This window comes from Uranotaenia lowii, chromosome 2, assembly GCF_029784155.1.
Source record: "Uranotaenia lowii strain MFRU-FL chromosome 2, ASM2978415v1, whole genome shotgun sequence".
Taxonomy (NCBI): Eukaryota; Metazoa; Arthropoda; class Insecta; order Diptera; family Culicidae; genus Uranotaenia; species Uranotaenia lowii.
Window position 1 is genome coordinate 107,447,780 of NC_073692.1, and position 14,248 is coordinate 107,462,027.

Here is a 14,248-nt window from a genome sequence, read left to right on the forward strand (position 1 = left end):
TCGAACGACGCTCGCTGGCTGAGCCGGCCGCCCGAGAAGCTATAAAAGCAGGCCCAGATGTTCCCGAGGGCGTCAGTCGGTCTCAAAACACAACACGAACTTATTAGCAGCCACAGCTAGTTAGTTGATTATTTAGTAGTGGACACACTAGACGACTACTGGTGAGTGTCTTCTGTGAAGACGCCGAGTAGTGAGTGAGTGACAGACTAAGTCGTCGTCGTTGGCTGCTTTCTTGGATTGGAACAGCTGTGCAAACACGTGCATTTGGCTGGCATTCCTACCTGTTCTTTGTTTGTTGTTGGTGGCCGCGCTGCTATTTCTGACACTAAATAAGAGGCTGATTCACCCGTTTCGGGCAGAATGTGCGATTGCCTTCTTCAGAGTAGCGTTTCGCTTTCGTTTCTGGGGCTGTCCATTTCGAGAGGTTCGATGGATCAATGTAGTGGTGCTTTTAGTCGTACGTTTCGTTATCAGCTGAATGGAATTTTACCGAACTGTACTAATGGATTTTTTTTCTCTCCTTTCTTTCACTTGCAGGTTTGAGCTCCCGACAGGACACGGTGTCCCCAACTGATACGGCCTGTTCGTCAGAATCTCCGGCTTTCCTGGCAGGGCCAGCCTCACATCTGCTGATGTACGATCAGAACAGTTCCGAGGAGGAGCTGGAAGTCATCAATGGTGGGGGTGGGATTCTCGAGGGTGGCAGTTCTTCGGCAGCCGGAAATGATGCCGGTGGAGGAGCCAGTTCCGGAAATGATGGCGGGGGTGCAAGTGCTCGATCCACAGCCAGTGAGGGGGGCCTTCGATCGGCCGAGAGTAGTGAAAGTGTCCTATCCGCCATCGCAGCCACCAGTAGTGGGGGTGGTGGTAATCGGTGCAGTAGTTTAGTGGGGATTCGAGCTCCCAGTGTAACAAGTGATAGCGAGGAAGGATTGGAGGACGAGCTGGAAGAGGAACTGTGTTTAGTGTCGGAATCTCCGGTGCCCATTGGAGGGGGTCCTCTGAGGCCAGTTGCCATTACACCCAGTAGAGGGGGGCCAGTTGGAAACCTTCTAGGGGGACACGGTCCATCAATGATGAATGCATCTGTCGGCGGTGTTTCTGCTAGCAGTGGTGCCACCAGTAAGCAGCAGCAGCAGCGGTGTAGTTCCAACAATCTGCTAGAGAAACGGAAAAGATCATTAGCGCACAGTTCTGATGATGAGGTGAGCACATTTCTTCTTTATACATTTCTACCTACTCTTTGCTTTTGTAAATCTTTTTGTTGAGCACTGAGTGATGAGTTAGTCACCTAATTTTGACGGAAATTTGGCACACTTAATTTTTGCACTCAGAGAACGGCGTTTTTGTTTTAAATTGACTATGTGGTAGATTATTTGTATGGTTTTGTTTTTTTTTCAAAATTATTGATGAGTGAGATTGTTGATGATTCTTTTGTGGATTTTTTTATATAACACATCACTCTTAGTTCAATTCAAATTCAAAGTGTAAAATTCTGAGTAAAACAGCTGTTTATTTTATGTTTGAGTTATTTCGAACTTTAAAAAAAACTAGGTAGGTACTAGTATAGGGTTACCATATCCTTCAGTGCTAAAAAGAGTACAATAAAAAATCCCAAATGAGTAAGGAAAACTTTATAAAAAAAAACTGAGTTATTTAAAGTCTTTCAAATGCTGCCAATTTGTTGGGAGCAAGCATTCCGGATTGCCTGCTTTTTCAAACAAAAACAAAACTCGGTCCGGCCGATTTCCCAGATATCGAGAAAAACGCCCGGATTTATCAAAAATCCAAACCATAACTACATTTTATACATTATGTTTGATTTTTTTAAAGCTATTTTCATCAAAGAGAAAAGTCAGGGACTCAATATTCCTAATGGCATTATTCGAAGGAAAAGTGTTTTTTGATGTTATGCTGACAAACCACATCAAACGCGACAAAATACTTGATTTCAAAAAGAGAGTTTAGGCATTAGATTTATGCGCTACGAAGCGTTTGAGTATTATTGCTTTTGTGCTTTTTGATAACTGTTCGGGGGTTTATTGCATACTCAAAGGCGCTTATTGCGCTCACTGTTAAATACGATTCAAAGATGCCGTCATGAATATGGAATATTTTGGAAAGGTGCTGAAAGTTTTTGAAATTTGTATTTCTTTCGTATTTCTTATATAATATGTGGTAAATTCACTTCATATACTGAACAAAGAAGTTCATTTTTTCTGATTAAATGGCTCTCATGACAAAAGAGTACACTTCGTAAAATTTCACCAAAAGAAGAGTACGCCGATTTCTCGATCGAAAAAGAGTACATGTACTTTTAAAAGAGTACGTATGGTAAGCCTATTACTAGTTAGAACTTAAAATCTGTAGTCATTCTAAATTAACATTTTTTTCGTAAAACTTTTCTCAAAAATATACCCCAACCAAATCTTTCGGTTTGTGTCTAATGGAAAAAGATTTAATTGAATAATTAATGGCATTTCGGTGAACTATACATTCTAATTGGAATTCAATGATACGGTGCGGGACAAAAGGTCTTCGCGGCAAGAAGTTTTCTCAAATCACGCTCTTGGCTCATTTTCAACACCTTTCATGCTTCCGAATCTAATCTATCCGTCTATAATTTTCATTACTTTCATTTGATATTCTTCGTATTAGAATGTATAGTTCACCGAAATGCCATTCATCATTCAATTAAATCATAAACCAGCGGTGATAATCTGTTAACACAATGGAAAAAGAATGATTGGAGTGTTTCTTGTTAGAATAAAAGATATTTTTTAGGTTTAATGCATAGTTCTTAATTTTCTTAGGGATTATGAGTTCCATCTTACGAGGCATGCAACAGCAGGGTTAGATGCAGCATTTGTATACAACCACACTTATTTAATTTTTATTTTAATACAATAAAATAAAGTTATCATCTAATGATAACAAAATGATGATGACATATCACATCGTGGAACAGTTTTTTAAAGTTTTTGATTCTCATGGAAAATTAAAAAAAAATCGAATAATAGATGTAAAAACTTTAACATTTTTCAATGCCTTAAAACTTTCACCAGTATGACGGATTAGCTTAATGATATCACCTACAAACTTCATATTGCAAATTTTTTAAATCAATATTTTTACTATTCAGTTATGAGTCTGGGCTAAAACGCAACAATATGCAAATCAAAGATTCATCCTTTAAATCTCGTTTCCATATGCTGCGTATGCTTGTTTGGCATCACGCGTTTGTTTATTTTAAAATTTTATCCATCCAAACATTAAATTTAATGATTACAGCTAGTAGAATTTTATGTAGTAGTTTTTACCGCTGAATGTATGCAGCACTCTTTTTTTCTTCAAATACATTTTTGACAAGAAAAATGTAAAATTCACCAAGTTTCTGGAATTTAGCCATTTTTTGAGAAACCAGCCGTCCCAGGAAGTCGATTGTTGTTAACAATATTATTTTCGAGATAACGCCAGATCTCGACATTTCATGTATTTCAAGTTATTTGGCATCAAAATCAATATTTTGATTTTCCAATTTTTTTTGGCATAAAAATTAAAATTTCTATTTTTCCGATTTCCTTTGGTGGCTTTGAGGGTATAAAACCGAAACTTCGAGCGCTTTGAGGCATCCCTTATTCAAGTCAAGTCTGAATAAGCTGAAATTTTGCATAGGTAAGATTTTTTTGGGTCAATCTACTAAATGTATAAGGTCGGTTTCCAAAATTCGATCATGCAATTTTTCCCATACATCCATTGCCATTCAAATCCCCATGATGCATTCCCTATTTATGTATGATATACTCGTGAGCCTTTATTTTGAAATCAGACGAAATATTAACGATAAGAAAATTAATTATGGATCGGTAATCAAGTTTAAAAATACAAATAATTAAGTTTTGCCTGTCTAACTACACCGAAAGTCAAAAATGAAGATGGCAGAAGTTTTTCTGTTAAAAAAAATTGTAAGAGCCAAATTTTTCAAATGTTGATTTCTTTGAGTAAATTCAGCATACGCTAGGATATATTTAATAATGGAATTGCAATGCGAATGATTTTTTTTATTTAAATTTTAAATCTTGTTTCGGGTGAATAAAAATAAAGAATTTAAAAAAAAAATGTGTACTAGGGTGTGTCGAATTGAAACTTTTCTCGAATTACAAAAACCCTGTTTTCTAAAAAGTTTTCTTTTTGGTCAAAACGAATTACAGAATTTTTGTAGATAAGATTCGAGCACCCGGGTTGGATTTGAAATTTTGTATGGAAAAACGGAAGAATTTGTTCGGAGATTTTTTTTTGTTTCTCTTAAATATTTTAGTCCAACTTTTTTTTGGTGCAACGCAATGCAAATGCAATTAAAATATATGAAGCTTACTGGAAAACTTTTTGGCTACAACTTTGCCCAAGACGGCAAAGCAGTAGGAGTAGCAAGAAAAAAGTTATAACGACCCAAACAGAGCGTTCATTTTTTCATTAAAAGAAACTAGCAACACTGCTATATTTTCCATCCGATTTTCAGAAATATTATTTTAACAAGAAAGTTATTGACCATACGTACTTTTTTAAGAGCTCATGCACTCTTTTTCGATCGAGAAATAAGCGTATTCTTCTTTTTGAGAAATTTGACGAAATGTTCTCTTTTTTTGGTGAAAGGAATTAAATAAAATTTTCTCATATAAAAAATAACTTATGTCTTCCGATACACGAAAATTGTATTCTTATAAATAAAAGTGATCAAACTTTTTAAGCATTCCTTGCACAACACTTAAGTTTTGCTCCTTTTTTTAATGTTCCAAAGGATGGATACCAATGCAATGGAAGGAATCACGAGTACATTCACGATTTCAATCGGGATTTTTCGTTCAAAATTAGCGCTTTTGAGTATGCAATGAATTCCCGGACGATAGATAATAAACATAACAATAACTTGCTTGAAAGCATTGTGCACAAATCAAAATCGCACGAATCAGCACTAATGTTTTTAAAGAATGATATAATACGCCGCTATATATAAAATTTTTATTTTTTTTAAATGCTGTTTAAGCAACTTTGATGTGCTTTCCCAGCATAAAATCGAACATTTAGAATAATCCAACTCAAAATTCTGAGCATTTGTCATGTAAGGCACATAGCTTGCAACAAATTGACGGAATTTAAACCACCAAAACATCATTTTTTCGATAAAATGGCGTTTGTCTTTACAATTTTGAAATTTTTATTATCAATGTACTCTTTTTGACCTTGCAGTGTATGGTAACCCTATTTTATAAAATTTTCTGATGAAATGATATAAAAAGATTCTCTATCATTTGCAAAAAAAAAGTTAGACTTACAAGAAATTTAAAATCACCAGATGCAATGGTTTTGACAAAATTAAACAAAAATTGGGAACAATATACTCCAGAAAAAAACCAGCCGTTATCCAAACATATTTCTCGTTTTTCCATACCAAGTTTCAAATCCAAACCCGGGTACTCAAATCTCATTTAAAAAATCTGCAAAAATTCTGTCGTTCGTTTCGACCAAAACTAACTGAATAACTGAATTGTTGAATGATTTGATAGCATGAGTCATTTCTTAAATTTTCAATTGTTAAAATGACCAATTGTTGATTTCGTGTTCATAATTTAATGATTGTTAAACTGTTGATTCTATTCTATTTATGTTTTGTTCATAGGATTTAAACATTTCCAGTCATTTGTCCTTTTTTGATTTTTGTTGTATTAAAACATTTAGGTTAATTGTTGAATTGATGATTTTTTTTATAAACATGAATTTTGACGATCATTCAGTACAAAAAAATTATCAAGAGACAGCTCTTTAATTCAACTAGAAGACATTTAAATGTTGATTTGGTATCATTAACTTGATTTTTATTCAAGTTTTCATTTTTTTTAACTGTGGTTATTCTAAAACTAATAATGTTAAATCACATAGAAGCTATTGATAAGATTAACCCAATGTCAGTAAACAATTTTCTCTTTATTATTTTTTTTATTCGCACTCTTTAAAGCAAGACTTTCTAAAATATATGGAAAAAGAATGAAATCAAACAAATGAAATGACAAAAATAACAAACACAACAAACACCATGAAAAATTATCACAAAAACAAATATCAAAACACTATAAATAATTCGGAATGCCGACATATTCCAATCAATTGTCGAACACTTTTATTATTTTTTTCACGTTTGGCATTTTTTGAAATTTTTGTCATTTTCGTCACTTGTCATTTTTGTCATTTTAATCATTTTTATCATTTTTGTCAATTTTGTCATTTTTGTCATTTTTGTCATTTTTGTCATTTTTGTCATTTTTGTCATTTTTGTCATTTTTGTCATTTTTGTCATTTTTGTCATTTTTGTCATTTTTGTCATTTTTGTCATTTTTGTCATTTTTGTCATTTTTGTCATTTTGTCATTTTTGTCATTAACGAATTCGATTACTTTTATGTCATTTTTATCGTGTTTCAAATTTTTGTCATTTTTTTTTTTTTTAATTTTATTCTTTTTTTCCATTTTGTCGTTAATTTTGGCTGACCTTTGTTTTTGAAAAGTAGATTTCAAAAGCTTTAATTGTGTTGAATACACTCTATCAAAAAGTATCTGGAATTCGATCGAATTCCAAATGTTTTAGCAAGAAACTGATCTGCAGGCACCTTCTTCAGTTACAATATCTTCAAATTATTTTTTAATGACTATGAAACTAAAATTTACTTTTTCTCTGATCTCCCTTCAGGTCCGGCAGCTTCTCGAGCAGCAGCATAACCACTATCATCATCATCATCATCATCTGCACCACCAGCAACCGCTGATGTCGGCACCGCCGGTGAACTTCCGCACCTCACCGCCCCTGGAGGCACTGAAACCGCACAACCGGGGAGGAGCCGGCGTCCTCAGTTGTATCCTGCAACGCTCGACGACTCCGCTGATCCTGACCGAAAGTGGGCGGGGCCTGGAACACATCAGAATATCATCGTCCTCGTCGATCTCGTCAACCGCATCGTCCCTGTCGTCCCTCGGGGGAACCGGAAACGGTGCCGGTAGTAGTGGCCTCTTCGGAGCCGGACTGCCCAGCAGCTGTGATAGTCCTTTGGCCGTGTTGGTCAACAGCCATCATCAACATCAACAACATCATCAACATCTTCATCAGTCATCGCAGAATAGTAACAACAACAACAACAATCTAGCACTGTTAAGTACAACTTCAAATACAACCAATATGACTCCCACCGGAAATGGTGGCAGTTGCACAACGTCAAACCCATCAACGTCGACGTCACCGATGCCGATGCCCCTGGGGACACTGGTCCAGAACACGTCGTCGGCTGCCATCGGTGCTTCCGGTGGGGGTGGAGCTGGGATGGAGATCAGCCGCTCGGTTAGTCCCCCGGCCAAAGTTTTCCACTGTGCGGTTTCACCCCGGCGAAGGCAAACTGGACGCCATCAGCAGAGCCGGCTCCAGAGACCCCACAGGCCCTGTCTCGATTTCGACAAAATGCAGCAAGTGAGTATTTACCGGTTCGATACGATACCGCGAAGCCGTGGCGGTGGCTTTACCGGGTCAGCGTTTGCCGGCTGGAAGTGCGCTGCCGTCTGATTTAGGAACACATTACCTAGGATATTCAATTGTTTCTTTGATTCTGTTACATGCATATGTTAGTCTAGCTATTTCTTTTTTCAATTTTGTTATAATAAATTTTTTATATGATTGCTTTATAATTTTGTTGGTTCTATTTCATCACATTTCATTTTTAGAAATTGAAAGAATACTGAAGTTCTCTTTTTAATACATCTTTGAAGTTTTTTCGGGCTATGTTGTTGTGTACGTTATTATTTTTTTAAAATTAGGTTTAGTTACCTCTTATCTAAAAGGTTACCGAACTCGATCTGAACAAGTTGTGTTTGGTCCTCCATCAAGTGATCCTTATCTTTGGTATCATAAATATCATTAGTTCCAGCTTGTTTCATAATCTCGGGATTAGAAGAAAGCCTACTATCAGATAAGGTCAATTTTAATTGCTTGTGACATCGTTTCTATTCTTAGCTGTTATAAACTTGACTGAATGAGTTTACTGTTTGCATATTGAGGTAAAGTTGTATTTTTTTTAACATTAAAGGCATTTCTAGGAATCGCCATGCTATATTTCCGCAGCCCGTGGTGTAGAGGATGGCGTTCAAATCTTCTAAATATGCCAACTGTTAGGAGATCGAATCTCGATCGAAGCCTGTCTGTGGGTTGGTTGTTTTATTCGGGTGTGGATGTCCATCAATGTATTGAATTCATTTTAATATATTTTGGAGACAAAATCATGAAATTTGAATCTTGAAAATAATCCTGTAGTTGAGAACATGAAGATTTTCGAGAAGTGCTTTTTAACAGTTTTTGCCTTTAAGAACTTTTAACTCATTCAATTCAAGGGAATATCACACTTAAAACATGTTTCCACTTTTTCTGAGAGCTGTCTCTTTTTAAAAGGGAAATCATTTTCTTAAAATTATTTTTTTTAAAGTGAAATTATATGTAATATTTGCAAAAAATATGTTAAATGTGGTGTTGAGAGTTTTGTCCTCAGACCAGAGCTTCTAATGTTAGAACTCGCTTGGGATATTTGGACCATCATTTAATCCAATGATGATTGCTTACTTCACGATTCTATTTGAAATGTTTGTTTGAATTTTTTAACCTGATTTTTTATATTTTGTTTGAAGATAGAACTATTAAAATCTGCATTTGGATAGCAAACAATTTTTTTTTTCCAAAAAATAACTTTTTTGAAATTTTTCGAATGTCTGCTATTAGTCTGCTTCTTGAACATTTTGGTTTTAATTTTTTTGGTTTTCAGAAATCGGCGTTAAATGAGAATTTTCCTTAAAAATTTACTGTTTTGCAACAAATATAACTTATTGTTCGGAAATCGTAGCAAAAAACTTTTGATTTATATTAAAACAGATAGATTACAAGCTCGTTTTAAAACAATGTAAATGTTTTGTGTTAAAGTCCCCAGTTAATTTCATGACAATCATGGAATTCCAATTTAACCCTCATCCGCACTAGATTTCGTTACCCTTATCAGCACTAGAATTGTCGATTTGACACTCCAAGCTAAAATCGTTATAACTCTTTTTATATCTAACCAATTACAATTTATATGACTAGAAACCTTTTAACGTCAGTAAAATATGTTCAGAACATTATATATAGTTAAAGCTACTAGTTTTCTCGTAATTCAGTATAAAGGAAAAAATCCGAAAAAACTTCCCCCAGGAAAACTGCTGTAGCTCATATTTTACACGTCCAAAAAATATTTGCCTTATGCATATGAAAGCTGAAGTTGATGTCTACATCATGGAGCCAAGAAATATTTTTTTAATTTTTTTTTTAATGAAATGATCACAAAAAGTTAAAAAAAGTGGTCTGAAAAACCTACTTTTTATTCGACTGCCAGTAAAAATTCATTCTAATACTAACATTTTGTTGTTGATTTATGATGCAGCAAAAATTGAATTTACTGGAAGTTTTCAAAGTTTACTACTTTGCGCGATTTTTTTACAAATTGAAATTTCATCTGTTTTTGTGGTCCACCGTCAGGTTGTACCAGGATTTTTAGTGCTTTTACTTTGTTTGAACCAATCAAAAGTATATTCATTGAAAAGCAAATTTTATCAACATCCTAGTGAGGTGCAACAATTTACGCTGTGAGATTTCACAAAAATATGAAAATTATAAACTTAAAATCATTCCTGAATTTCTAGAAACACAAGCAGCGCGTCCAGCAGAACGTGTTGGTTTGCTCTCCGGGTAGGTGCGGTGGGTGGTGATTTGGGCAGAGAGCCAAGCCGAGAGACGAAACAATGATGCGAAAAAGAAAAGGAAAAAAGGTAGCTTTAGCTATATATAATGTTCTCAACATATTTTTCTGACACTACAAGGTTTGTATTGATATAAGTTTTATATGAAATTAAATAATTCAAACGACTAAGATAGGTTTTACTTTTGGAGAGTCAAATTGACACTCCAAGTCGGAAAAGGGAGTTTTTTTGTCCAGGCTTTCAGGGTTCGTCCATAAAAAAAGTAAAGATACAATATTCAAGAACATTTGAAATCGTTTGGGGTCCCCGATTTTGTTTTGTTTTTTGAAGCTTCTGAAAAAAGTTATAAGCCTACAAAGTTGTAATAGTGTCAAAATGACACTCTAATGCGGATGAGGGTTAAAAAACTGCTGTTCTGCTAAAGTACATTTATTTGCAATTGAAAGTGATAAACTAATTGTGATGAGGATAATAGGGTTATCAATTTAATTATTAAATCATATTGAATCATATAGTTCCAACATATTGAGATCCAAATGTGAAGAAGATAAAATAATTTTTGCTTTACTTTACGCTTTTTGCCAGACTGAGCAGAACTACTGTAAAACTTAAAATTTTACTCTAAAATAATTTTATAAGAAATCAACAACGACTCTCCGATTAACTCAAGAATACGAAATTTGCACATTTGGTCTACTTTATGTTGAAATAAGACCTAGTGGCTTTTTGAAATCTCTCAATGTACGTTTTTCGCGATTCTTAACATCTCAAAAAATTAAAATTATGTTAGTCTTCATTGGTTTTAATGTTTTTTATAAAATAGATGATATATCAGCCTAGTTTTGAAAATATCAACTGATATAGAGTGTCCCATTATGTCTAACAACGATACAAAATAAACAGTATGTACACAATGTAGAAGCAAATTATATTTTTATTTCACTTTTATGTTCTTTATTGTTTTAACAGTGCATCAAAAAAAATTAGATTCCAGTCTTAGTCTTTTGCAAAGTAAAAGATAGAATCTGAAGGTTTTACTTGTTTTCCCAAATACGATTTGGTAGAGGCCTTAAAAGCTACAATCGGCATTACTAGAGGCCACTTTGACGAATTCATCTTTTTCGGTACCGTCTGCGGACTTTGTTGAATTGGTAGCAAACCATTGGGTCATTTGTGTAGTGAACTGATGCCAAATCAGATCAAAACAGTATGGGTGATCATGCTTGCAGATCATGGGCAGCTGACGACGGTTCAGGCAATCTCGGACGTGAACAGCTGTATTCATTGTGTCAGTGTTCACGAACGACTCGAATTGCATGCCACACATACATATTGCTTGACAAACCTTTGCATTTTCATTGAATTTTTCTTTAAAATTAATGTCTTCGTCTCGCTAACACTTTGGCCATTCCGAACAGTGTTTTACTGGTCACTCGGAAGCGTTTTGTAATCAAATTTGCAAAAGATTTCGTCGTCGATGATAACGCATGCCGAATTTCCACACAACAGTTGATCATATAATTTGCAAGCTCTTGGTTTCACGGAAGTAGCTTATTTTTGACTCCGCTTTGGCTTCTTCTGCTTTTTATATGTGTTAAAGTCCAATCTTACCTTGGAACGATGGACTCTGCTGAGAGAGGAATCCACTGGTCACATCCCGAACTGAGGCAGTCTTCCTACAGGCGTAAGCACGCATGACTTTCCGGTCCAAAGTTTTGTCCATCGGACTCATGACTCAGTGATATTTGGGGCAGGCGCACCATTTGTGCATGATATTTTTGCGCTTTTCTGAGAAAATGCTTTTCATATTCATGACAATTAAGAGAACAAGAGCTAACGATACAGAGAGTTTTAAGTTAAACTGTAAACAACATCATCTAGCAGTTATCAGCTGTTCAAACGTCATCCGGAATGAGCAGGGTTGTATCAAATTCGTGCTTAGACATAATAAGACACCTTATAATTCAATGAAAAAAAAACTAAGGTTTTCAAGAAAAAAAAATTTATTATTTATTAAGTTTTTCATATATTTCCATTTCTGGCAAATGATAATGGAAATCAATTTTTTTTTTAAAGCAGCAACGTTCTGAAATTTTTCTATTTAAATTGAGCTGGTCACGATCTTTGTATGAAAATATCTTTTTTTTTTCGACCATTATGTCTTTAGGCTCGACAGACGCCACCAAAAATTACATTTTTTTCTTTATGAAAAGAAAGTGAACATGTAGACGATTCCAAGATGGTTTTATTTATGAACATCGGTTCAGTAGTTTTGAAGATTCAGCAAAAACAGAAATTCAGACCTACATTCATGACCCTTATGTTATGTGTCATTTCTGTGAAAAATATTGTCAATACAGTTGAAATCCGAAGTTTTCGCGCTGGTGATTGGCAACCTTGCCAACCAGTGACGATAGAAAATTCACCTAACACCTCGGCAATCGGCAGCCTTTTCTTCTGTTTGGTTCCGACACAAGAAAGATGTTTGACAGATGTCTGGTCAACATGCAATGTAGTCAGTGATATCGCCGTCGCTGATTTTGACGAGAACTCCGGTTTGGGGGTTTGGCGATAATAGTTTCATCATGATTTCGGCGAACATAGAAAACCAATTAAGGTACACCGGGGAAAGTGGGGACGATGGCTTTTTAAACATTACTGTGAATAACTTTTTCAAACTTTTAATGTAGAATGCAGTTAAATTTACTTGTAACCTCTCCAATAACTGTGGAAAGGAAACGATTCTGACAGTAACGGATATTTATAGCGACTTTTTGGGATTTTTTTAAATTTTCAACTACGATGTCGAGTTGAAGTGCATCTTTTTCAATTGCAAATTTCTTGTAAACTAGTGGTTCTTGACGAAAAACTCTACGTTGAAACAATCCTTACATTCGGATCAACCAGTTAGGAAAAGAAATGACGGTTAAAAATGAAGAAAAAATAGTTTATTTACAAAAATCTAAAAATTTGTACCTAAACCCTACCTGGGGTAAGTGTGAACGGCTTTATACATGTTTGATGTTTACACATTTTTTTCAATTTTGTCTCCTTCATCCAACACAATTTAGCTTTATTCAGCGTTCAGATCATGAAATGTTGGAAAAAGTACTTTTGTTCTGGAATAATTATATACCTTCGAGACACCGGATCTCGTGTATTGCAACATAAATTACACACAATAATCATTGAAAGATGCTTTACTAATAGTATGTACTTTTTTTAAAAATTTTGGACGGTTCAAGCAATAAAGTAACGTATTCAGTCAAGAAAACACAAATTTGTTGAATATTTCAGCATTTGTAAACAACATATTCTGCATCACATTGAACGCAATTTTATCTAAATTGATCCACTGTTGATTTTTTAAATGTTTTTTCAAAGTTGAACTATACGAAAAACCGTCCACCGTCAAACCGTTTTAGGGGTTCAACCCCCCCCATGAAGATTTTTTCCAAGTAAAATTTTCACCGTAGTAGCGAAAAATTATTTGATCTTAAAATGTATTTGGAAATAAGAGTTAATAAGCGAGTCAGAAATTTTTCTCGCCTCCGGCGGAATTCGGTCTTAAAACACCTTTGGCTTGATACATTTCAATCTACGAGCCTTTTCGACGTTCAGGAATTGAAACCAAGATTGATTCTAAATTTCAATTTGCAATTAAATCAATCTTTAAATTATTTTGAGGTGACATTGAGATGCATTTGAAAGGTAATTGCGACTAATTGGGATACCTTGAATCTAAATGTGCAATATTTCTATCAGATTTTGTTATTGAAATGACTTTTGAAATAAAATAAAAAGCATTAGAGAAATTTCTGCACTTTTTTTATAAATAAGAAACACATTATTTAAAAATAAAAGTTTTAAATAAATTATCAACTTTCCTCAAGACTCAAGTCTCAAGTAATTTTGAGTTATGCGAAAAAAGTTATAGAAGTTCTATGCTTTTTTACTTGTCACCATTTATCAAGTTTTTAAGAAATTTTAAACCAAACTGAATTATATGTATATATTTTATGCAAAAATGTAATCTTTTCTCAGGTTTTAACAAATATGTTAACTTAAATCAAATTTTATTACACTTTCTGCAGTTATGTCAAAAAATACTTGTAATGATATCTATCCTTTTTTTAAACTGTTAAATTTTACTTTTTAGATCATGCATCATTTTCATCATGACATTATTCCTTAATTGGATGGAGTTTGATAAACAGAATCATAATAATATTTTTCAAAAATGAAGGTATTTTAGTAATCAGTTATCAATGATTGATTTCACTTAAAACTGAAACATTTTAAATTTCCTTATCTCCAAAACTAAATGTGTGCGACCAAATTTGACTAAAGATTCTAGTTCAGGACGCTTAAATCTGCCAAATCAATCATTAAAAAAATAAGCACAAACATGCTGTTGCCTTAAGTTATCAATTA

At 34.3% G+C, this 14,248-nt stretch overlaps 1 protein-coding gene across 4 annotated transcripts in view; it reads left to right on the plus strand.

The window, feature by feature from the left end:
* LOC129745652 (ras guanine nucleotide exchange factor V-like) overlaps positions 1 to 14,248 on the plus strand; it is a 163,776-nt gene that overhangs the window by 140,601 nt on the left and 8,927 nt on the right. For 2 of the 4 annotated variants that reach the window (XM_055738874.1, XM_055738876.1), the window contains exons 3-4: positions 538 to 1,205; positions 6,741 to 7,682. In XM_055738874.1, the coding sequence (XP_055594849.1) occupies positions 538 to 1,205; positions 6,741 to 7,601 (1,529 nt within the window). In that variant the 3' untranslated portion in view covers positions 7,602 to 7,682. Of the gene's footprint in view, positions 1 to 59; positions 458 to 537; positions 1,206 to 6,740; positions 7,683 to 14,248 lie in introns of those variants that run through there. The other 2 variants (XM_055738877.1, XM_055738875.1) reach the window with 2 other exon arrangements.